The sequence below is a fragment of the Protobothrops mucrosquamatus genome, unplaced genomic scaffold (assembly GCF_001527695.2).
Source record: "Protobothrops mucrosquamatus isolate PMUCROS unplaced genomic scaffold, P.Mucros_1.0 scaffold1081, whole genome shotgun sequence".
Classification (NCBI taxonomy): domain Eukaryota; kingdom Metazoa; phylum Chordata; class Lepidosauria; order Squamata; family Viperidae; genus Protobothrops; species Protobothrops mucrosquamatus.
In genome coordinates, this window is record NW_015387309.1 from 105,232 (window position 1) to 130,369 (window position 25,138).

General features: G+C 44.6%; 1 protein-coding gene across 1 annotated transcript in view; it reads right to left on the reverse strand.

Moving 5' to 3' along the window:
* Positions 1–5,419: 5,419 nt before the first annotated feature.
* Positions 5,420–25,138, reverse strand: part of ARR3 (arrestin 3) — a 25,411-nt gene continuing 5,692 nt past the window's right edge. The window contains exons 3-15 of the mRNA XM_029284898.1: positions 23,660–23,720; positions 21,399–21,443; positions 19,233–19,432; positions 18,478–18,537; positions 17,003–17,070; positions 13,611–13,746; positions 13,100–13,184; positions 12,542–12,614; positions 11,753–11,890; positions 11,210–11,293; positions 10,629–10,652; positions 8,206–8,262; positions 5,420–5,513 (exon numbers count right to left, since the gene is read on the reverse strand). Coding sequence (XP_029140731.1) covers positions 5,420–5,513; positions 8,206–8,262; positions 10,629–10,652; positions 11,210–11,293; positions 11,753–11,890; positions 12,542–12,614; positions 13,100–13,184; positions 13,611–13,746; positions 17,003–17,070; positions 18,478–18,537; positions 19,233–19,432; positions 21,399–21,443; positions 23,660–23,720 — 1,125 coding nt within the window. The remainder of the gene's footprint in view (positions 5,514–8,205; positions 8,263–10,628; positions 10,653–11,209; positions 11,294–11,752; positions 11,891–12,541; positions 12,615–13,099; positions 13,185–13,610; positions 13,747–17,002; positions 17,071–18,477; positions 18,538–19,232; positions 19,433–21,398; positions 21,444–23,659; positions 23,721–25,138) is intronic.

Sequence of the window (25,138 nt, forward strand, 5' to 3'; positions counted from 1 at the left end):
CCGCCGAACCATACCTTTGATGGCAACCGGATGGGTCCACCAGCAATGGCTACAGCTACACAGAGGCCAGCCCCACGAGATCCTCCCATCGTTGTAGCTCCACGGAACCCGCCGGAACTCGGATGGGCCATAGGAGGGACAGTTTGTGTTGACCAAACGCAAATCCCAACCCAGGTGAGCATATCAAACACCTCCATTCCCAGCAATGAAATAGCACCTCACCTAAAACCACACCTAGAACACTGCGCGCTTGTGACAACCAAACCTGCTTTGGAAGCCACAGTGTTCCGGACAAATCAGAATCACAACAACTTAGCCTTGTCCATAGAGGACAAACAAGACAAACAACGTCTGAAAGACCGGGAGTCATGGAGTTTACTTCCAAGATGTCCCAAGAGTATGCAAGTGCAGTGCACATATGTTTCCAGCTCACCCGCCACAGTGCAAAAGAAAGAATTGTACACTTCCTTGGATGTGTCAACAAAGGCAAATGCAGCCTTAAGATGCGTCACAGTCTACAGCAGGGAGAGCTGCAGTCTCGGTGTCTTCTTTGGAAAAGCGAGACTAACACTAAAGCTCACCAACTTGACAGCGAAGACATTGTGCCTTGAACTACAGTCTACCACCTTCTACGCAGACAGCAAGGAGATGTCAAGCTACATCTACAAACAAAGCAGACATTTCTACGTTTATGTAGGCAATAGAATGAAGAGTGTTGAAACATCTTTGAGCCCTGAACAATGGCAACATGTGCCAACAGGCAACAACCAAGTGAAGTGGCCCAACCTTGCCACACAGTTAACAGAATTGACCTGGCTAGAAAGTCCTGAGTTCTCGGTCCGTTCAAATAGACAAATGGATCAACGCGCCAACCTTCAACTTCAGGCACCCCGTAAACGTCAAACAATCCGCTTCAAACCCCTGACTAAGCGGAAGCACCCGAGATTAGGCATAGTTCTGATCATCTTGATCACTTGTCTTAGCATCCCAAGAATGAACTTTATAGGAGTCTGCAAGGACTTAAAGACTATTGAAGACATTTGCCATGACCCAGTGATTAACAAATGCCTGACGGCCAAAAATTGCCTTCCCCATTCATCTCACATGGGCGAAGCGCGCATAGGCGAAGCGTGGGAGCACATGATTGGTGCACCCCGCGAAATCATGGACTCTAAGTCGTTAAAAACACCCACACCCACACATGAAGTCCTCACTACCCTGATGACAACAGTAGCAGCCATCTTCAATGCTCCATCGGTGGTTCCAGACACCTCGGTTCCTGAGTATCCTGATCCTTCAGTTCCTGTTGTTCCTGATTCTTCAGTTCCTGTTGTTCCTGATCCTTCAGTTCCAGCTGCTGTTGTTCCTGATTCTTCAGTTCCAGCTGTTGTTCCTGATCCTGCAATTCCAGCTGTTCCTGAGTATCCAGCTGTTCCTGAGTATCCAGCTGTTCCTGAGTATCCAGCTGTTCCTGAGTTTCCAGCTGTTCCTGAGTTTCCAGATGATCCTTCAGTTCCAGTTGTTCCTGAGTTTCCAGCTGTTCCTGAGTTTCCAGATGTTCCTGAGTATCCAGCTGTTCCTGTGTTTCCAGATCCGGCTGTTCCTGTGTTTCCAGATCCAGCTGTTCCTGTTTTTCCAGGTTCTTCTGTTCTTGAGTATCCCGTGAATCCAGTTCCCTTTGTTCCTGAGAAGCTTTGGTTTCCAGTTTTTCTGTTCCAGATTTGGTTCCAGTTTCCTTTACAGAAAGAAGACCTTGTCTCACTTGGAGACAAGAACGCATACCAGAACTATTGGCCCATGGGACTTGCACACCGGGCCCACCCAGCTGATGAACTACTTTGCCAAGCTGACTTTCAGATCGTGAAGCCACGTGAGTCAGGTCGTGACTCAAAGACACTTGTACCAGGCTGATCTCCGATTTGGCACCGTAGCTGATGAAGACTGAACCAGAAGATGAAACCTCAAATGATGTATTGTGTTTATGCATTGTTTGATGTAACACTTGCTTATTTTTTGCATAATTGTGCATGCTTTATATTTACCAATAGTTATGCATGTTTGATACCAAGTTTTTACCTATGTAGTCACAAGTTAGTCAACATTGAGTACTGTATACTTTAATGCTATATCTTTCTTTTTTTTTCATATTCAGTTAGTAAGTAGTGGAAATATTAATTTCCAAGTGGGGAGTGTTCTGGATCATAGATCCATTTAACCTTGTATAACTCTATGTTTACCATAACTCTATGTATCTTGTATAACTCTAGGTAACAGGTCAGGGGGAGGGAGCAAGGGTCAAGGGGCGGAGCTTCAAAGGCATCCCTGGACACTAGCCTGAGGGCAGTCCTTTGTTCTTGGACCATCTCATGCAGCCACACGGCTGCAGACACCACAATCACCCCACCATGTGACGCCTGGGAGAAGAGGGGAAAATCTAATGTCAATTTACCTGTGGAACAACCAGATTGCTACCACCTATTTTTGGAAGCACCTCTTCAAACTGTAAGTTTGCCTAGGATCCCCAGAATAAAGCAATTATCTCTTGTTTGTTCTTCTGAGTTATCTATCTGTTAAAGACTGGAATAGAGCTACTTTCCTGTCTAGAAACAGTATAGCAATTGATACATTATTAGTTAAATATTGCTCTGAGACCAAGACAAAATTGATTGATTGCTTCACAAGGAGATAAAAAATGTCAGGATTGGTTGTAAAGTTGCTTTTTCATCACTGTTCTAACTGCAGATGGTTGTTAAAGGAGGCTGTTGCTAAAGGAGGACTGCCTGTATTCTTTCTCTGAAATTAGCCACCTAAGGACCCCAGAGGGCCACTATCTTTTATGTTTGGAATTGTCCATTGGGAAAATGACAGAGCCACTGGGGGCAAAGACTCACAAACTCCCCCACCCCAGATGTATTGGAGAAAGAAAGCAAATTCCATTAATTCACTGGAAAAAGGAATTCTAAATGCTTGCCATTGCAGTTGGTGCTGATGGTTTTCTGTCTTCCTTCCGGGTGTATCTGGCTGGGTTTTCTTTGGGGTGTCCAAATTTTGTCAGGTTTCAGTCTGACACTTATCCAGCGATCTGAGTCAGCTGCCATTTTTAAGAAATGTTGCCTCTGTTCAGCTGGACTGCTCACCTTCAGATTTATAATGGACAGCAGTCTGAGGCTTATGGCAAGTCCACAAGTCAGCCACGTTTCCATCCCTTTAAAAATTCTGGGCAAGTGGAGAATGGAGAAGGAAGGGTTGAGTTGAGGGAATGAGGGGCAGCCAGAAGTCCAAGGAATTGGTCTGGTGAAAATAAGTCTAGGAAGAAAGATGCATTGGAACTTTGGTACTGCAATTCTTTCTACTATGTAAGCCCTGCCATTTATCTTTCTATAAATGAACTTTTACTTGAGCTGTTTTATGCCCACCCTATGAATGAAAATAAATGTTCTGTGATTGGGAAGTCTCTCTGGAATCCCTTTCTGAGGCTCTTTACCAAAGATTTTTTTTTTTTAATTCTAGTAAGCCCACTGGTGGTCTCTTGGACTTTTCAATTTTCCCCTGGCTGAGAGCACTGTAATTTCTTTTTCAATCAGAATAGAGCTGGAAGGGACTTTGGAGGTCTTGTAGTCCAACCCCCTGCTCAAGCTGGAGACCCTGTACCATTTCAGACCAGTCCAGTCTCCTCTTGAAAGCCTCCAGTGATGAAGCGCTCACAACTTCTGATTTTTATCTAAGCAACAAACTTGTTATGTTCATACTTTGGAAACATTTTTGCAAATATTTTTCATCTCCTTTAAAAATGTATTTTAGAAATATTCTGAGGTGTTTGTTTTTTTCCAATCCCTTTACAGAGACATCCGAAACAGTTTCTTACTTCCTCTGTTCAGGAGACTTTCTGGTCGCCCAGATGCAGAGCTGAAGCCCAGCCCTTTGTGCATGGACAGAGGCATGGGGCTTGGGTTGCATTGCATTTGCTCATCTCATTTTCACTCCTAATCCTGAAGGATCTGCTGGAAAATCAGGTCAGAATACAGAATATAATACAGAATAAGAGTTGGAAAGAGCCTTCGAGGTCTTCTGGTCCAACCCCCTGCTCAAGTAGGAGACCCTAGACCATTCCAGACAAATGACTGTCCAATCTCTTATTAAAAAACCTCTAGTGATGGAGCATCCAGAGTTTGGGATTGCTTAGGTCCAGTGGGGCAGCTGGCCTGGTCTGGCTTGGTTTTTTGTTTTTTGTTTTTTGTCCTTGAGTGACATGTCTCCATCAATCTCTCTCTAAGGGTTTTTTTTTTTCATAAATGATCCAGATAAAGGAATAAATGAGGGGAACTCATCAAATCTGCAGACAACACCAAGCTGGCGGGAATAACCAACACTTTACAAGATAGATTCAAGGTCCAGAAGGACCTTGATAGACTCAAACCCTGGGCCATATCCAACAAAATGCAATTCAGCAGTGAGAAAAGTAAGGTTTTACACTCATGCAAGAAAAACCAAATGCCTAGGTACAGAATGGGTGGTAACCTGGCTCAACAGCGGTAACCGTAAGAGGGTTCTTATTTTTTTAAAAAAAACAATTTAAAAGGTATTGATAAGACTGAGCGAGTCTAGAGACGGGCAAGAAAAACGGTGCAACGTCTGAGGAACAAAACATATTAGGAGAGATAGGAGAAATTGAACGTGTGCAGCCTGGAGGACAGAAGGGAAAAGGGGGACATGATTGAAACCTTTAAATATATGAAGGGTGTGAATAAGGTTCTAGAAACTATCTTTTTAATATTACGCAAAAATGAAGAACACAGGGGCATTACCTCAAACTGACAGGAGGGAAATTCAAAAGTAATGTATGATATCACAGAAAGAGTGGCGGAAGTTTGGAAGCAACCTCCAGCAGAGGTAGTGGGTCAATCTTCAGTAAACATAAACATAAATACATGTCCAGCAAAGTATTTTGATAGAATAACATTTATTCACACAATCACAGGGTATCTGGATAATCAGCTTTTTCCCATAATGCCAATAATTCTTAGGAAAGGGTTTTCAGGTCAGCTCCCATTGTACTAAAACGATCAGAATCCGCTGGGGAAGAGGCGATTGAGGGGGGGCACATTGGACCAGGAAGGGCCCAGCGGTCGGAAGGCTGGGCTTGGGGAAAAGAAAGCAGGCAAAATGAAGAGGTGGAGGAGCCGTCTTGGAGCATGGCTGGCATTCCCTTCGCTTTCATGCTTGGGGAAAATACTTCACAGTACTGGGAATCTTTTGCAAAATGCATTAAAGACAGAGAAAAAAATAAGCTTACGAGAAATTATCACGTTACAAATACGACACTGAAATATTAAGGTAAATGCACGGAACTCATGAAAACGCCCTAAATGGTCTCGGCTTTGAAACTCTTTGAGTAGCCCCTGCTGAAGATAGTTGAGCATTAGCTTTTTTCTCCTCCTTCCTCCTGCTCGTCCTCACTTTCCCCTTCTCCTCCAAGTTTCTGGCGGGCAAATTCTTCAACCATAATGTCATCACTGAAAATCGGTGAAAAATATTTCAAAATGAGAGTCCAAGATATGGTAGAATCAGTCTCTGATCTTGCATTCAAGTCTTTATTCCCTCCTAAACTCTTCTGCCCAGGGAACTTTTTCCAGGACAGGAGTGAATCGTACTTTCCACCGTTCCATGCGCAAACATGCACACCCTGTTGCTCAGCCCAGAGATCCAGCCCCAAAGCAAACACCGAGAATTGAGCAGGCGGGAAGGAGGTGGGGCTGAAAGGCCCCTATCTCGGTTCGTTGGTCTGAGGCCTCCTTGGGGCTCTGCCAGTGGATGTTTGTTCTCTCAGGTGAGTGGGGGGTGGGAGTGGGGCTGAACATAACAAGGCAGGCAGGAGGAGATCTGGGACCACCCCAGGGGATGGGAGAGGAAATCGCTATGGACACTGGTTCAAAACTCAGCAATTTCAGATACTCATTCAAAATGTAAGACTATATAAATACAATTTAGGGGAACGGGTTTGTCTAAAGCAGTCTTTCTCCACTGGAAAGCTTACAATACTCTCCTGTCTGGAAATTGCCAATGTGGAGAAACACTGGCCTAAAGCAGAGGTTTTCAACCTTAGCAACTTGAAGATGGGTGGACTTCAACTTCCAGAATCCCCCAGTCAGCAATGGAGAATTCTGGGAATTCCATGTTCACCCATCTTCAAGTTGCCTGGGTTGAGAAACTCTGGTCTAAAGACTAGCTGATAAAAATGTACAATGAGATGATCGCATTTTCCTTCTACAATGAAACACGAGAATATCATAAGCTTTCCAATTAATTAATTAATTTTTCATGGAAGTTGAAGTTCGGTAAAATTGCCTAAAACTATGTTTTTGTGGTAGTCAGAAGAATCACCAATCCTTAACAACAGCCAGTTTTTGTCAGAGCTAAATTTATTTTGGAGAGTGAAATATCCACAATGACATGCTGCCAATTCTAGTGTGGAGCCCTCTTTCCTTACCTGGATATTGCTGTCAATCAGGAAGAGGCAGAGGATGAAAGAGAAATGCATGCACCATTTAGTCACATTCATCACGACAACGTTATCCAAGAAAAACTGCCTGCCCACCTGTATCTATTAGCTGGCCATGTGCAACACAGGCAGAGAGAGACACAAGCATACACACACACAGGTCCAACTTCTCAGGCCTTTTTTGAAACTCTGGACAGTTGGGGCATTCAGGGGGCCGATGGGGGCCTGCAGGTTGCAGATACTGAAAACCCAAACCATCCCTCTCCAAGGTCTACAGTCAACCTTCAGCCTGGTGCCGCCCTCCAACTGATGGGGTTTCATTTGCCCCTCACAAAACGGTTCTTGTCGGGAAAGAAAAAGGAGATTATTCAAGGAATTTAGCCTTTTGCAAGGCCTGGAAGGTCTGGTGCTTCCCCAGCATTGGGCTCAGGTGGTTAGATGCACTCTCTTGTTATTGATGTGTGTGTGTGTGTGTGTTTGTTTGTTGGGGGGTTGGTTGATGGACAGGTATTGTTTATCTCTGGGTGCTGGTGGTCAGAACCATTCCATTCTGGAGCATCAATGGTGTCATTTAAATATATTGTCAGGTTCCCCCCCCCCACTGCGCCAAAAGGATCAGAATCCGCCAGGGGGAGAGTAGGTTGAGAGGGGGCCATGCGTTGGATCAGGAAGGGCCCAGCGGTTGGAAGGCCAGGCTTGGGGAAAGAATTCCATTTTGGATTTTTTTTTTCATTTTCATAAATGTAAAAAAAGTTGCTTAGGTTGAGGATCACTGCTTTGGACCAGGGCTTCTCAATCTGGGCAACTTTCAGACAGGTAGACTTCAACTCCCCGAATTTTCATAAAATGAAAAAGGCATTTAAATCACGAGGAGAGGAATCCAGCCATCAGCTGACTTGGGATTCCGATAGTCTTCCCACAAAGGAGAGGGGGGGGAACCGGAGGGGGGGGAGACGAGGAGAAGTCATTGCTGCTAACTGAAGGAAGCTGCCTGTTGCTCCTTCCCGTCGGCCTCCTGGCTGCTGCAACCCACCCCCCCGGCTGGGGTTCACCGGGGGTCTCTTCCGATCCCCCAGGTCGGCTTCGGGAGCCCCTTCCTGCCCTTTTGAAAAGATGGCAAAGTCTTGAAAGTGGGTTTTGATTTATTTTTTCACCACCCAAAATACTGATTTTTTTTCCTGTAAAATCTGCTGTGTATTTAAAAGGCTGAATATCTAGATGTGTTTTAACAGAGATGTGGAAAAGGGAGAGGCAGTAATCTATAGCGATCCTTTGGATCCAGTGGATCAGAGAGTTTGAAGGACGCATGAGCCGGAGTTGCTGACAGGTCCTGCTAGCCGATCCCCACAAGGCCAGGCCGAGGGGGTCACTTCAGGGGGAGGCCAATGTTTCCCAGTCTGTTCTTCAGGCTTTTTAGTGGTTTTACGAATGGGAAAAGCACATCTCTACAAGCAGCCCTGCTCCCGTGTCCCTCTCTGAGAGCAGCATGAAATCTCCCCCACAGGCAGACATTTGCTGCCTGCTTTGGGCCCTCGGGGGAGGTGGGGCCCTCCCCTCCATTAGGGGCCCCTGGATTTCTCCCAGCACTGAACGAGGGCCCTGTGGCTGGTTCCAGTTTTGGGAACTGGAACGTTTCCCACAGTCTGGCATTTTCCCAAGGCCGTCATGTCTTGAGACAGCGAGGCAGGGTGTTGTCTGGGCAATACTCACTTTCGGGAGGCTTAGGGTGCATCAGAATAACCGGCATCTCAACAGAGACGTCACTGAAAAAGAAACCACATCAAATTGCCCAAAGGAGGCACAGATTTTTTTTTAATGCAAGATTCATTTAAGTTTTTACATATGTATTTGTTTAAATATTTGCTAACTGGTCAATCTTATGACCTTGGGCCCTAAGCAACAGAATAAAAAGAAACCCAATAATACCGTTTTTTAAAAATAAATGAAATATACAACAGAAATACACATGCTTGGAGGAAAGCCCATTGACCAATCAGCTGGGGCTGAAGGAAGGTTGAGAAAAGAAGGCTTCTGCAGTTCTGATGACAAGAAGTGAAGCTGCCTTCCATCCCATGGGGCACCCTGTGCCGACATAGGGAGAAGAAAGAAAGAAAGAAAGAAAGAAAGAAAGAAAGAAAGAAAGAAAGAAAGAAAGAAAGAAAGAAAGAAAGAAAGAAGAGAGATAGATAAAAGAGAGAAAGAAAGAAAAGAGAGAGAGAGAAAAAGAAAAAAAGAAGAGATAGAAAAAAGAAAGAGAAAGAAAGAAAGAAAAAAGAAAGAAAGAAAAGAGATAGAAAAAAGAGAGAAAGAGAGAAAGAGAGAGAGAGAGAGAGAGAGAGAGAGAGAGAGAAAGAAAGAAAGAGAGAAAGAAAGAAAGAAAGAAAGAAAGAAAGAAAGAAAGAAAGAAAGAAAGAAAGAAAGAAAGAAAGAAAGAAAGAAGGAAGGAAGATGGGAGGGAGGAAGGGAGGAACTGGAAGAGGGAGGGAGGGAGGAAGAAAAATAAGGAGAAGGAAAATTGGAAGAAAGAAAGAGAAAGAAAGAAAGAAAGAAAGAAAGAAAGAAAGAAAGAAAGAAGGAAGAAGGGAGGGAGGGAGGAAGGAAGGAGCTTCCTGCACGCCAATGAAACCTGGATGAGAAGAGATGGTCAGCAGGCCTTCTTCAGATGTCTCAGGCTGCCTAGACACGGCACATTGCCATCATCCAACCAAGGGGTGTCCCTGGTATTGGGGGGGAGCTGTAACTGGCATAGCTAGAGCTGGGCAAAGGACTCCCAGTGGCAGCTTCTACCTGCTCTTGAAGCAGGAGTGATGAGTCCAGAAGCTGCAGACCACTCCCTGCAGGGATAGTGCAACCACAGGCAAAGTCACAGCTGGGCCTTTGTTTCCAGATCACCTCAGTATTTATTAACAAAGGGCAAGTTAACCTTCAAAATATTTAATCTGAGCCTTTTTTTTTAACCCATCTAGACCCTGTCAGCCCTCCTGGATAAACCAGGCAGGGAACAGGACTAGATGAGCTAATTCTACTTTATTGTAAGGCAACCTTAACAGAACCTGGCAAGTCTGAAGGCTCAAACTTCCCACTAACCCCCTGATCAATTCGGGCAAATTCTTCCTAAGTTTCTTCTTCTGACCATTAATCCATTCGGGGCTCCGGCCTCTCTTGTCTGATGGTTCCTTACACAGCATTTCTTCCCCTCTGTCCCCCCAAGGTCATTCCCACATTCCATTACATCTCCAGACACTGGTTCAGATCGTCACAGCATCTCTGAGTCAGCCTGGAGTGAGGATAAAAATTTGGATGCCCTCAATATAGTGGTGACCCCTAATTTAGGCCCAAACTGCCAGATCACTTCACCCATCGGCTTCCGTGTAAGTTTGACAAGGCGAGTACCAAGCATTGCAGCACACCCACGCTGGGGTGGCCGTGGACTCATGCACAGCTCCACGGGCCACCAACCTGCTACCCCCAACAGGCAGTCGCAAAGCTCTGCTGTGCCTCCTTCCACACACATCCAAGCAACCCAAATGACCCTAACAGTTTTGTATTCATGTATTCATCAAGTCCACGCCACAAAATTAAACCACTTTCCTTCTAATATTTTTTGAGCCTTTCACTTTCTCTTGGTCTCACAGACGCAACATGTGTCATGTTCTTGGCTTCCTTATACTCTGTGCATTTACTCCTCTTATTCTAAGCTGCCATTTTGCCCAGGCTGTGGTTGCAGATGGGCCCACAGAGACCGAACTCTGCCAGCCATCCTGGGCAACCAAGGCTTTCACGTTGTGCCTTTTAATAAGAGCCAACTCTAAACCAGGTCACCAGCCTTAACCGCATAGATGCCACGGGCGGTGTTCCCTGCTAACAGGAAGGACAGGAAGGGCACATCTTGGCACATTCTGACCAGGAATCACAGCCCAAATCGTTCACGCTCTTCTGTGCAAGCGGGATCTCTAATTGAGGGACCACCCTGAAAGGCAACCTACTGGCACCCCAATAACGCAACTCAAAGGTATCGCAGCGTGATGGCCTCCCTCAGAGCACGGCCCTTAAAGCTTCAGCCAGGCGTCTTTCAAAACAATCGGGAGTGAACTGGTTTATTCAGTTTAATCAATAAATCAGTACTTACCTTGAGGTGAGGTCTCCCAGGATGCTGTGGAAAGAAGAGATGGTCAATGAGGAAAACACAAAGATCACTTCACATATATGAAAGGGGAGATATTTTGTTTGTTTGTTTGTTTAATGCCTGTATTATTCTTATAAACAACTCAAAGCGGTGAACATCCCTAATACTCCTCCCTTCTCTTTTTCCCCCCCACAACAACAACTCGGTGAGGTGGGCTGGGCTGGGTGGGAGCCCCTCTGCTGGCAGCCATAGAACAACTGTCATGCCCTTTCAAACCAAAGGCCACCCAGACGTGTGCAAATGAAACAGAATCAACATATGAGGCAGGGACACGTGGGGAGCAGGGCAACCAAGGCCCAGCCGTGGGCCCCAGCTCTGGACTGGCACTCTGGGAAGACTACAACTCAGATCCGCTCTTAGCCATGGAAGCTCCACCACCGGCACCCGGCAATGGCTGGGCAGGTCTCCATGCCAACTGGGGCTGAGTTCCCCCAGGAAAAGGGGGGGGACAGAGGGAGAAAGAGGCATTGGGGCAGAATCCAAAGGGGGCTTTTTCATGCTGTTCTTGTAGAAAAAAGACTCACCCTCCTCTCGATACCACCAACATGACTTTCACTTTGTAGGAAACCAGGATGCCCAGAACCTCTTTGTCCATCCCAGGCCTCAGACTAAGAAGAAAGAAGGGGAGACGTTGGAAGAGCTGATGAGCAAGAGCAGCGAGACAAGAAGTGAAGCTACCTTCCATCCCATGGGGCACCCTGTGCCGTCAAAGAAAGAAAGAAAGAAAGAAAGAAAGAAAGAAAGAAAGAGAGAGAGAGAGAGAGAGAGAGAGAGAGAGAGAGAGAGAGAGAGAGAGAAAGAGAGAGAAAGAGAGAGAGAGAAAGAGAGAGAGAGAGAGAGAGAGAGAAAGAAAGAAAGAAAGAAAGAAAGAAAGAAAGAAAGAAAGAGAAAGAAGAGAGAGAGAGAGAGAAAAAGAAAGAAAGGAAGGAAGGAAGGAAGGAAGGAAGAGAAAAAAAGAGAAAAGAAAGAAAAAAAGAGAAAAGAAAGAAAGAAAGAAAGAAAGAAAGAAAGAAAGAAAGAAAGAAAGAAAGAAAGAAAGAAAGAAAGAGAAAAGTGCTTCCTCTTACATGGTGGTGGAAGCCAGGTTGGTGTCCCCGTGCTTGAGTTTGCCATCCAGAGCCAAGCCACGCTTCTCGCGATTCTTGCTCAACAGGGGAGTCACCTCAAATGTTTTGGAGAAAGTGGAGTTTGCAGCCACGTTCTCCCTATAGGAAAGGAAAGACAAGGTCTATGAATGGGAAGCTGGTGGGTTCAGCTGATGACTGTCAAAACTCCAGCTTGGAACTGATGGAGAAAATAATTTTTCCCCAGAAGAGAAACAGACTTTAATCCAGGAAGGACTGCAACTCCCGTTCTGCGGGCCCCTTGTGCATGCAAAGGAGCAGCTTTACTGGGTGCTTATGGGCTGGGCAAGGCAAGGGGGACAGGCTCCCTCAGAGGCATCAAGGCAGACAATTTCATGGGACTTCTGCTCCCTCCTTTCCTGAATTCACTGGAATTATCCCAAATTCATCCAAAGCGAGCAATTTCATAATCCCGTTCTTTAGCTTCTGAACCAACCAGATCGCTTAAACAGCCATTTCCTCCATTTTTTTCAGGGGGGGGGGAAATGCATTCCCCGCTTCAATTCGGGGGTGACCTTTTCCCTCGTCAAGGGCTTTCAGATCTCCATGCAAGTATAAAGATTCCATTTTCAAAAATGTCTGAAAATCCAAGCTCTCGTTTTCAAACATGAATAAAACACGTATACTGTAACACGTTTTGGGACAAAGCAAAGGGTTAGGGCTAGGGTTAGGGTTAGAACTACCCCCCCTCTCTTCTCCTCGACTCCCACCAGCCAAAGACCTGCCACTTACACAAACTCCTCTGAGCAGACTGTCTTGGTATAGTTATCCAGGGAAAAGAGAACCACGTCGGTCAGCTGTTCGACTGGAGAGAAAGAGGGAGACACAGTAGCACAGTGGTAGTCCTCTGAGATTGTAGGGAGTGGGGGATTTTACGCAGATATTACAAGTTGTCCAAACCATTCAGGTGAACTATGTCCCTAATAGTTTAATGTTTCAGAATAACAGATTTGGAAGGGACCTTGGAGGTCTTCTAGTCTAACCTCCTCCTCAGGCAGAAGACTCTATACTATTCTGGACAAATGGCTGTCCAATCTCTTCTTAAAAACCTCCAGCCCAGATCGGACTCAGTAGTTCTCACTCAGGCTGACCTTTCATGCTCACCCAGTGAGATGCTGGGGTTGTGTGGATCTGATCCCAAGGCTGGGTGCAGCAGACGAGAATCCTGGGTAAGTATTACTGGGTGATGCAAAAGGTTAAAAGAAGAAGATGGACGGAGGACCCCATAAGGCAATAGCTGATTCCACCATGAATGGGCTGCTTCCATGGCTTGTTTAATTTGTCCCTTACCTGTTATTTTAATTTTCTTTACAATCTTGCTGGTGGTATTGTTTATGTCCACATTAATTCCAATTGGGTCCCCATGGTAATAAATCTGAAATCACAATATGGTACTAAAATCAGATAGAAAATAAGCATCCTGTTCTCCTGGAGAGAAGCACCACTTAGCAAACTCCTCTGCCATCTTTCTTTTTTCCCTTCTAATCTTTTGATGCTACGTTGCAAACCTATCAGTCTACGATTAGAAGAAATTCAGTCTTAGGAAGACAATAAACATGGTAAAATCAGAAAAAGTCGATGACAAAGTAGCATCTGTGAAAAGTGCATATCCTCTGGAAGGTCCTGCAGTTTCAATGAACCAGGAGCCAGAGTTCCCACAATCCCACCTCGGTTTGGGATTACCAAACAGAGCTTCAAGGAGAGAAGCTGAGCCTGCCCAAAAGCAGACAGACGGGGCCAGGACAGAGACGATTAGCACAACACCAAGGTCCAGCTGAGAAGAGACCGCAGGGACACTGACCTCCTTATCCATAGATGCCTCGAGGTGCAGGGGCTTGTCTGACATCATGAACTGCCTGTTTATTTGAATTTTGGGTGCGAGGCCCGTGAGGGAGGGGGCAAACTGCACCTTCCGGATCACCAGCCGCACCGAGTTCCTGGAAGCAGAGGAAACGAGGGATGAGCACGCCGGAGCCACAGCGAGAGGCAGGAGAGGGAAAGCTTATGAATTATTCTTTGAGTTTTGCCGGGTTTTTGAACTACGATAGAAAATTTGTGAGGGGGCAATCCTATCCCCCAAAGGCTGAGATAGGAAAAAAAATCAGTCGAAGTTATTCCTGCCAACCTGGACAAGGGCAGAGAGCATCAGAGCCTGTTGAACCCATCAGAAACATGACGTTTTTTCTCTCTTTCTCTCCCTCCCTCCCTCCCCGCCTGGGGGGGGGACTCTAAAGAGGGGCTGGAAATGCTTCATGTAGCCTTTGTCTTTCACCTTTTACCCCACTTACAAGAAATGTTTCAACCTAGGGAATAAGGAGAAAGTAGCCATAGACGGGAACTGGAGAGTGAAGGGGAATTGATTTTTGGAGACAGGAGGAAGAGACACAGTTTAGACAAATGAAATTTGAGTCCAAAGCAGGAGGGGTTGCAAAAGCATCTCAAAAGGGATCCTCCCTAGCTTTTGGGAGAATAAAACTGAAGGAAGGGAGGGGTACTTTCAGGTGTGGAAGGTTCATGAGGCCTGAAAAATACACAGATGTTTTGGGAAGAAAGAGGAGGCCATAACACACACACACCCAGGTATCTGATTGCAACATCAACTTGAAGTCAGGAGCCCAAAACCCAGCAAAGAGACGGCATCCCATGTCTAGCCACTAGTCAGCCATCCTCAAGGAGTATCTGGATGTCAGCATCCAAAAAGCATTCATTTGCCCTACAAACTCACCAGCATCAGCACCCATGTTTTTCGTCCTCAAAAACAAGGACAAACAACGATCACTCTGAAGAGAGCCCACATGCACGCCATTCATGACTACAAAGACCTGAACAGAGTGACAATTAGAGACCATCATCCTCTCCCACTTATCTCAAATCTGCTAGTCTGGCTAACAAATAACCATTATTTTTTATTCTGAATAATCTCTCTGTGTGTCACCCATGTCAGAAATCTATTGTGAAAATTACAGGACTAAAAGCTCTTGCCAGACTAGAAAAGTGTCCAGTTGACCTGTCTCAATTGGACTATTTGGGCCACAAAACCTCCACATGCACACAGTGTGAAAGATGAGATTTCTGAGCTTTGCCAACTTCTACAGGAAATTCATCCCCTATTTTGCTGACCTTGTCCCAGCTCCTAAGAAACAGCTGGTGATTTTCCTGGTCAACTCAAAAGCAAATGGCATTTCGAGAGTTAAAACAGCTCTTTGCTTCTCAACCTGTGATGGAATATGCACTTGGAGAGGCAGTGCAGGGGCAGCCCAGAGCTTTCCCAGGGAAGAGCTGGCATATGCCACCCAAGAGACGCCCACGTTAAGAGACTGCACAGTCCCGAGCTGGAGGAGGGAGAGGGGAAAAGGTTCCGGTAGCCACAACCCTCTGAGGATAGATCGAGTAAGGTAGCGAGTTCTAGTTTGGCAAGATTCCGTCCATCAGATGTAAGCAAACAAAGGAGTGAACTCGGTTGGATTTCACTCTGTCATCTTTGGGCTTGACCCTGACATCACCCCTCCTCTGCCACCCTGATCCCTCCCACCCCTTTGTGGTGCAAACTGACGCCTCAGATGGGGTGGCAGGAGCAGCTCTACTCCAGGAAGAGAAGGAGGGGAGGGCATATTTATTACCACGCGCCTTTTACTCCAGAGTGCTCCCCTTCCAGCAAAAATGAACTATGATATTTTCAATAAAAAGTTGGTGGTAAAAATGGAGACACCTTATAGAAGACCATACAGCCCATAAAAGTTGTGCAAAATCCATATCCTGGCAAATCAGGGCACAATTTTTCTCTTACTTTGATTTTTATGTCCCAGAAGAAGCTTCAAGATACCTTCTCACGTAAGCTGGATTAGAAGACCTCCAAGGTCCCTTCCAGCCCTATGCTTGAATGATTCTATTCCAAGGCCCCGCCCAAAGCAGAAGTCCTTATACCATCTTGGACAAATGGCTGTCCAATCTTTTCTTGAAAGCCTCCAGCAATGGAGCACCCACAACTCCAGGAATTATGGATACTAATTTAGTCATTTTATCAAAGGTAATAAAGTTTGTTCAGCATGACCGGTTAACAAAGCTGTGTAAATAGCAACTTGTCTGAACAGCCACATGTCTGAAATGGCATAGGGTCTCCTGCTTGAGCAGGGGGCTGGACTAGAAGGGTCCCTTCCAGCTCTGTTCTGTTCTGCTCTGCTCTGCTCTGTTCTATATTCTATTCTATTCTATTCTATTCTATTCTATTCTATTCTATTCTATTCTATTCTATTCTATTCTATTCTACACCTTGTTCATTTCTAGGTGTTCACAAATCTACTATTTGATTATCTTTTCCAGGGTCTTCCCAGGTATTGATGTCAGGCTGACTGCTCTGTAATTTCCTAGATCCTCTTTTGTTGCCCCTTTTTTGAAGATTGAAATCACATCAGCTTTTTTCCGGTCGGTCCTCTGGCAGTTCCCCGGTGCTCCAGGAGCCCTGAAAGATTTTGTTCTGTGGTTCTGAGATCACATCTGCAAGCTCTTCAGTACATCTAATCCTGGAGATTTGAACTCATCCGAAGAAGATTTGAACTTATCCAAAGCAGATCAATTCCTTACCTATTTTGACCTGCATTCCTATTCTGTCCCACACTGTGCTGCTTTTGACAGCTTTCACTGTTTTTTCCTTTTGCATGAAGACAGATGCAAAGAAAAAATTAAGAGTTCTGCTCTCTCCCTGCTGCCCGTCACCTCCCTGCCATCTCCTCTTAGTGGTGTCGGAAAGCACTGCCTGGGGAGCCCCGGTGCCTTTGTGCTGAACTTTTTGCAATTCTGGAAGGTTCTTCACCTGGAGGGTCTGACTGAGCTTTCGATGGAAGTTAAGAGGATACAGTTTTCAGTGAAGTTTCATACTAAAATATAAGAACCGTAAAATATAAGAAGCAGAAATAAAAAGGCTATTTCCTCTCTTCTGAAGATTTAATACAGCTGAGGGTGAAGAATAATGAGAGTGAGGGCAAGAAGGAAGTCGAGAGAAGGAGGACTTAGGGTGTTGGGGGACCCCTGCCAAGGGCTCCCTCGAACTTCTCCAGGGCCCTGTCGCTTCTATCTTCTTACATCCTATAAAAATGTTTACTTTAGAAATAAATGAATGATGGGGATTTACTTTCAGTTGAAAAACAAAATAACTGTTCTTTAACCTCAATAAATATTAAAATATGTTGGCCTTACTTCTTATGAATTTTCTCTTCCACGTCTTGAGCACAAAATGCTTTCACCTCAAAGTCCACACCGCAGGACTAGGGGAGACACAAAGAGCAGAAGTTACAAGTTGACTGGAGGCAAATTATGCCTTTATTTACAATTATCAATAAGAAAAATCTAAAAGAGGAATTTTAGCCCCTTAAAAGTCCCCCATGTTATGGAGCCTTTATTCTAGGTTGCAACTGCCATAGTATAAAATGGGCCACAGGAAGATGAGAAGCAGTGGCCGATGGACTAATCCCCAGGATGGATTCTTGCATGACATCTATAGAGAGTCTCAATCATCCAGGTCATGGTTGTTCCAAAGGTGTTTTTACAAAAAGTGACCAGAGTTTGTTTTTCCTTGAAGACCTTTCGGTTCTCATCCAAGAAGCTTCTTCAGTTCTCACAAGAAGCTTCTTGGATGAGAAGTGAAAGGTATTAGAAGAAAAACAAAGTCCAGTTGTTTCTTGAAAAAAGCACCTTTATGGCATTCTTGCATTAGACAGGCGTTGGACTAGAGGGTCAGTTCCTTCCAAGACGAGCCCTCTATGATTCTAAGCAGCCACAGATAAAATACACTTGCCATGCTTCCGACAGATGAATCTCTTCAAAAGAACTTCGAGGCGTTGTTTACTTTAAAGAATTTTTTATTTGAGAAACAAAGTATCAGCACTACTTAGTTGAAACAAAAAACTGAATTCCCTTCCCCTGGGCACAAAGTAGTAAAGCACAATTCCCTCCTCCAATAAACAGTCATAAATCACATTCCTCAATTAGCTTGAAGCCCTGCCACCAAAACTCTTATCAACTCTGGGCCCAATGACCTTGGGTTCCCATGGCTGAGTTATTATTGTTATGACTAGCTGGACTCTCATCCCCATTCCTCCACCCAGCATCAACTAACTCTAAAAGCAATAGAGGAAAATGACTGCATTTCCATCTGTTGTCAAAGCAAGAACATCCAATGTTAGCAGCATTGACAACACTTAGAGAAGAGATCAGATTCTTATTTGCTACCCAGAACCAGCGATGGGGTCCTGAGAGCGGTGCCACTTTCTCCGCTGCTTCTTTATTCCTTTTGTACTTAGCAGTGGTTGCTCCAGAGACACTGCAACTCATGCAAGAAAGACAAAGGAGATACAGCAAAAGATGGAAAAGAACTAATCATCTGAGAAACCTTTTTAAAAAATGATAGTTTGAGACAACTGGGGCAAACCGGAAGCAGAGCTAAGGATCCAGCCAAGGCACCAGGCAAGCAGATAGGCAGCTCCCAGGGAAACTGGTTGGGCTGGGAGGATGGGCCTGGGGCTACAGCTGGGGAGTGAGTCAGCCTGAGAAACCGAAGCCTTGGGGCTTCCAAGACTGAGGGGGGGGCCTAAGAGTCCCTAGGCTGGCACTCGGCTTGGTGACCCACCCTATGGGGGAGAAGAGTGAAATCCAGACACGAAGCTGCCACCCACCTTTCCAGCATCATCTGGTCCCGGCTGCAGTGTGATTGAACAGGGCAGGTTGGTCGCCATCTATGGGAACAAAAAACAAAATGCACTAATCATCCAGAAGAGAGTTCCAGGGCTAAAACTTCTCCCTTGCTAAAAGACCAAGAAGTACCACATCTTCAGCAAGGTCCCTGAGCGATTGGGGGGGGGGGGGAGAGAGAATAGTAATCCCCAAGGCAACACAGTCATGGTTGGGGTGAGGGGAATAAAAGAATGTGAGAGGCATTTGAGGATGTTTTCATCTTTTAAATTAAAAGTCACTGTAAGATAAAATACAAATAGATATAAAAATTGAAAAACAGCAATAGCAATAACACTTAGACTTATATACCACTTCATAGTGCTTTACAGCCGTCTCTAAGTGGTTTATAGAGTCATCATATTGCCCCTCAACAGTCTGGTTCCTCATTTTACCAACCTTAACTCCTAAAAACTAACTCCTAAAAAGTTAGACAGAAGAGAAGTGTAGAAAGAACTGAAGAAGGAAGAAAAATATAGTGACTTCTGACTTTTTTCCATCCAGTAGAATACAAAAAACAGTAACAACCTCAATCTTTTGCTTTACATAGGAAGAATTTGAGTGGATGGGGTAGTCCACAGACACATCTTAGAAGTTTCTGATGCCACCCATAGCCGTTGGGCAGCCCATACATGCAGCAGCTGTGGCTGTGGGAAGGAAGGGGGAAGGGGGAAGGGAAGCCTCACAAATCACCAGATACCTCAAAGGTGAAAGGGTAAGCATGTTCTCCCAACTTCTTGATCAACTTGTCCTGTAAGGGTGTGAGGGTCTTCGGAACCTGGTCCGGCACTGGTGGGTAAAGCTGAGTTGTGAGGAGATAGAGATCCTTCCTGAAGGTCAACCCAATGACATCCAGGTCATCTCGACCGTACCGGAACGCACATGTGAGGGTCACATAGACTGGACCGTCAGAAGATGAAGGACACAAAAAAAGAGCAAAGAAAAATACAAAATACAAGAGAGTGCTTGTAAGCATTTAGGTGGAGAGATGAAGGAGGGGGAACCACAATTACCCTTAGTTCAGAATAAAAAGTTTCCTAATTAAGGTAGTAAGTTAATTTCATTGTGGAGACCAGGAATGCTATTGTCAACGCTGCTAATATTGAATATTCTTGCTTTGACAAAATATGCAGAACTGTCTGGTATTTTTAGAGTTAATGCAGAGGAGAATGAGGGAAGGGGGAAAGCCCGCAAAAGGGAAAGGAAGGGAACCTTTGCCCTTCACACTAATTGGAGAACGTAAATTATGACAGCAAAATAGGGAGTGGAAATGCTAGCAAAAATAACTGCTCGGTGGGTGGGGATTTCAGAGCTTAGCATTGCCTTTCATCATGCCTGTGCCGACATTTTGTCACATAGACTTTTTTAGGATAAAATGCCTGGATGTTCTTTGAAGTGTTTCATTAGTCGGAACCATAACAGTTATATTTAGTAAAAATCAGAAAATAGGGATTTTTTTTTCATAAACTGTCATGTTTGGAAGATTGGGACTCCCAGAAGACAATGGATCACAAATTTAACATCTACATGAAGACACTGGGTGGGATTATTCATTGCCATGGGGTAAAGTATCATCACTATGCTGATGGTATTCAATTATATATCTCTGCCTTGCGAGAACTAGGTCTGGTCTGGATTTGGGGGGGGGCTCTCGATGAGAAAGAGGCTTCAATTGAAAATGGATTCTTGGTTTTGGGGCCTTCTGGATCTTTGCTGGTTTTGGTAGCAAATACCAAATATCTTTGGTATTGGATGTGGTGGAACTCCCTCAGACTAGTAAACCAGACAGGAACTCAACCACATAAGCTAATTCTACTTTATTATAGGGCTACATTAACATAATCTTGCAGGTATGAAGGTACCAACTTCCCACAATAATTTTAACCCTCTTGATCCCTTGGGGCGGATCCTTCCTAAGGTTCTTTCCCTGACCATTAAGTGACTGGGGGCTCCTGCTTCTCTTGTCTGATTGTTTCCTAGGCAGCATCTCTTCCCCTCATCCCCCAAGGTCATCCATACATTCCATTACACAGACAAACCCGGTACACAATCTGGAGGTCCTTGTGGACTCACAACTGCTTGAGGAGCAGGTGACAGTTGTGGCTTGTACAGCTTCACATTGTGGGCCAGTTATGCTCTTTCCTGGACCATGAGGCTCCACTTACAGTCCGAGTGCCGAGTTCCGTGTGCCCTTAGGACAGGGGTCCTCAACCTTGGCAATTTTAAGACTTGTGGACTTCAACTCCCAGAATTCCTCAGCCAGCAAAACTAGCTGAGGAATTCTGGGAGCTGAAGTCCACAAGTTGCCAAGGTTAAGGACCCCTGCCTTAGGACACCTTATACTTCTGTTCCATGAGCTTCATTGGCTTCCAGTCTGCTTCCAGGTACAAATTAAGGTGCTGGCTTTGGCCTCTAGCCTGACTTGGGACCAGACTATTTGAGGGACCGCCTCTCCCCAATTCCATATACCTATCCAGCAGGAAGGGTGTGGGTCCCGTCTGCTAACTGCCATCTGATGGAACCTAGAAGTGCCTCTTCAGGGGTGGCTCCCACCCTTTGGATTATCATTTGCCCTGAGGTGAGGTTAGCCACATCCGTTAGCCTTTCGAAAAGCCTTGAACAGCTGTTTTCTCCAGCAACCATGAGGATCCCACGGGGAGCTGAGAGACGTCTAGATTGTACTTGGATGGCTGTTATTCTCTTGCAATCTTGCTGATCAAGTATTTTATTATGTTTGCTGCTTGAAGCGTTTGCTGTATGCTGCCCAGAGTCATGCCCAGTGAGATGGATGGCCTTATAAATTTGCTAAATAAATAAATAAAGTTTCTGAAGAGGGCAGAGAGAGAAAAAGAAACAAGAAAAGTACCTTTCCTGTTATTCACGGTTTCCGGGTCCAGCAAAACCACTCCATCTGGAAATAAAAATATAACAGAACCCAGTTTAAAAAACAGAACAAAAAAAAAAACCAGCATGAAGATGGTGCAGAAGGCTATCCAGCTTCTCTCCAGGCATCCCAATAAAACCCCACAACCAGTTTCATGGCTCTGCAAAGGAAGGTGAGGGTCCCTGGAGGCCAGGTGGTCTTGTCATCTATTCCGCCTGTTGAAAGCAGAAATCCAACACGAAAAAGGGAAGACAACACAAGTGCCGTTCTGGTTGCAAGCAACAGATGTTGGATTACAAACTTTAGGGGGGGATGATGAATTCCACTCCGTTAACCTCACCAAGGAGGGAAAAATTATATCTGAAAGCACTGTGGCCTGGTTAGGAGGGCTTCAAGTTGGGGTCAAGGGGGAAGGAGTGCTAAGATGGTTGTTATAGCAAAGAATGGATTGAATGCAGCAACAAAGCCATGGGCTTTGCACAGTATGAGTTCAACAAAGACAGAATGGAAATACAGGCTTAGAGGAAAAGAGAGGCTGAAGGCAGAGACTCCGATCTATGATCTTAAATGACTCCATATGAATGCACAGCGTATGGGAACAAGCAAGATGAGCAGACATCATAAGGCCAAAAGGCAAAAATGAACAAGTCGGGATGCCAGAATCTCATGGGAACATTGGGATTGATGGGAGCAGAGAGAAACAAATACAATAGAGAAGGTGGTATAGGGTTGTCTATCAGGGATGAATTTACTGGTATAGATAAAAAAAAATCAAAGAGAAAAAGACAATAACGTAAAAGGTCCAACCTTTTGACCTTCCTGGGCTGCACTGAGTGAAGAGGAATTGTCTTGGGCTACATATAAAATATATAATATAATTAATGTATATAAATAACAAACTTCCTTTATTTTTTACATTTTTATTATATCTTGTGGAGGAATATTACTAGCTATCTAGGGCCACATCTAGAGGCAGGTTTAGCTGAGACTCTGAGATTCAAGCAACAAATTGAGAAACTCCGTCTAAAGGAAGAAGACTGGAATTGAACTGAGCACATTAAGGAACAACTACCAAAAGAAAAAAGAAGAACCCTTAGACACAGACTGATGGAGACATGTCACTCATAGAAGGGGAAAAAATTAAGGAATCCAATCTAGTCCAGCCAGCTTCCCTGGACCAAAGAGATTAATTTCATTTCCTTCCCCCTGGAATAAAGTGCAGGCATCTGGAGAAGGGACATCATCAACTGTACCAGTGACAGGAAGAAAAGTAGACTAAGTTCCCCTCTGCCTCAAAAAAAAAAAGATGTTTCTTGGTGCTAGGAGACTCACCACGCAAAGGAATGGAATTTGTGGAGTGGACAATTCATCAAGGAAGGTATGCTTCTCCCAGGAGCAAAAATCAAAGATACAACTAAGAGTTACTAAAATAATTAAGCCCACAGATGATCATCCCTTTCTCCTCTTTCATGTGGGGATCAATAACACCACAAAGAGCCTGAAAACAATAACAAGAGATTACAAACAGCTAGGTATGAAAGCCAAAGAAATGGCAGTACAGGCGATGTTTTCATCTGTACTTCCAACAGAAGGTAAACATCCAATGAGAGATCAGAGACCTTTTAAAATAAAACACTTAAAGGATGATGCCACGGAGAGAACCCAGACCACAGTCTAAATCAGGGATCCTCAACTCCCGATCCAAGGCCCACTGGCAGGCCATGGGCTCTTTTGGAACCTGGCCGTGGAAGTGGTGGGCAGACAAGCGTGTGTGCACGCAATGCTGAATTTGTAAAACCGGCGAGCGCACACATGCGAAGCCATACCCACCCCCACTCCACCGCTGCTGTGTCCACCCATCTGCCGAGCCAGAAGGATTGGAGACATCTGGTCTAAATGACCTCTATTAAGAGCATCTGGAAGGGAAACCAAGAAGAATGCTCTCTGAAAACAACTGGATCAGCTAATCTGAAAGGCTTTAAACCAAACCGGGAAGGGGAAGGAGACCAATCTTTAGGACCTAATCCCAAGCATAAACCTCAAGACCACCAGTCAAGTATAGGGAAGCGTAAAGATAACCTGCGAGCACCCCTGCCCTAGACTAACACAACTGCATTAAGTAGCTGTACAAATTCAGATTATCTTGTTACAGAACCCGCCTGGCCCTCTGTGTCACCATTCCAAAGGATGCAGAATCTGTAGAATGCAATCAGCACTAACAGGATTTAAAGAAAATCACATACCAACAGGTTCCACAGATTCCACATGATCCACAAAGTCTCGCTTTCCTAGGTAGATGGATAACTGGATAGGCAGGAGACAGAGAGAGAGAGAGAGAGAGAGAGAGGAAGCTGGTTCTCCACCTTTGCTTACAGACATCTTTCATTCAATAATCTTGGCCAATGGCATCATGACAAAGGTTGGCACTTCCACATAATACTACTCGGAGCTGAAAAATCCCTCCCTGATGATTCCCCCATCAGTTTGGACTGAAATATCGAGTGGTTCTAATTTGCAGATAATGCAAAATGATGTGGAAAACAAATTCAAAATGATGTTTGAAAGATTAGAGAATGAGCTGCAAAGTACAGAATACAGTTTAGGACACAAATGAAAAATCTGGCCTTTTACGGTACACTATGTGATAAGATAAGACAATAAGATTATTGCCACTTTTTTTCTGTGAACACACTGGCACACATTAAAAAATGAAAGTCTGATACCCGCTCTCAAAAGAAAATAACCATACATGCGCGCGCGCGCACACACACACACACACACACACACAGAGTATATATATACACATACATACAATATATATATATGTGTGTGTGTGTGTGTGTGTATGTATATGTATATGTATGTATACATACACAAACCCATTACATATACATATGTATGTTAATCACAGCCCATTTTGAATATATAGCAGAAAAAAGAGTCTTAGGAATTAACAAAGTTGATACTGTACGGTACACAGCCACACTATGTAGTATATAGCTGGTACTATATGGGATAAGGGATTGGTAATAATATGCTTGATATATGAATCAGCAAATGGTATCATAAGAAATATAGTTTCCACACCAAAGGGAGCACTTATTCTGCATTAGCCTGACCATACCGTTTCTGAGCATCCTATTTTAAGAATAATTGAGAAAAATTAGAATAGCCATAGAGGAGGACCAGGAGAACTAATTTTTAGCAGAAGACATTAAGATAACCGGATAATTGTAGAACTGTGAAAAAAGTCTGCAAACATTCATAACATGAAAATGACCAATTTTTGACAAACCTATTTAGGTAATTTGAAGCTTAACAGCCGGAGCTGAAATAAAAGCAGGGTTTGGCCCCCACCCATCTTTCCCCCAATGATCTGGGACTGAGAGCCATTTCCAGGGGGAAAGTGGTGGGTAGTGAAACTGCCAGCCTTTCGGGGCCAGGACAGCTCAAGCGAGGGGGGGGAAGGCCCAGGGAAGAAGGCAGAAACCTCCTGTGACACCATATTTAAGGACCTGGTGCAATTTGATTTTGATTTTGATTTTATTAGATTTCTACCCCGCCCTTCTCCTTGCGGACTCAGGGCGGCTTACAGCCCGTTAAAAACAAGTAAACAAATACAAAAAACATACCACATTTTAAAATCAATTAAAATAAAATATTGCAATAGGCCAATTAGTATCCTTTAAAACCAATAGAAAACTAATTAAAAGTAATACTTA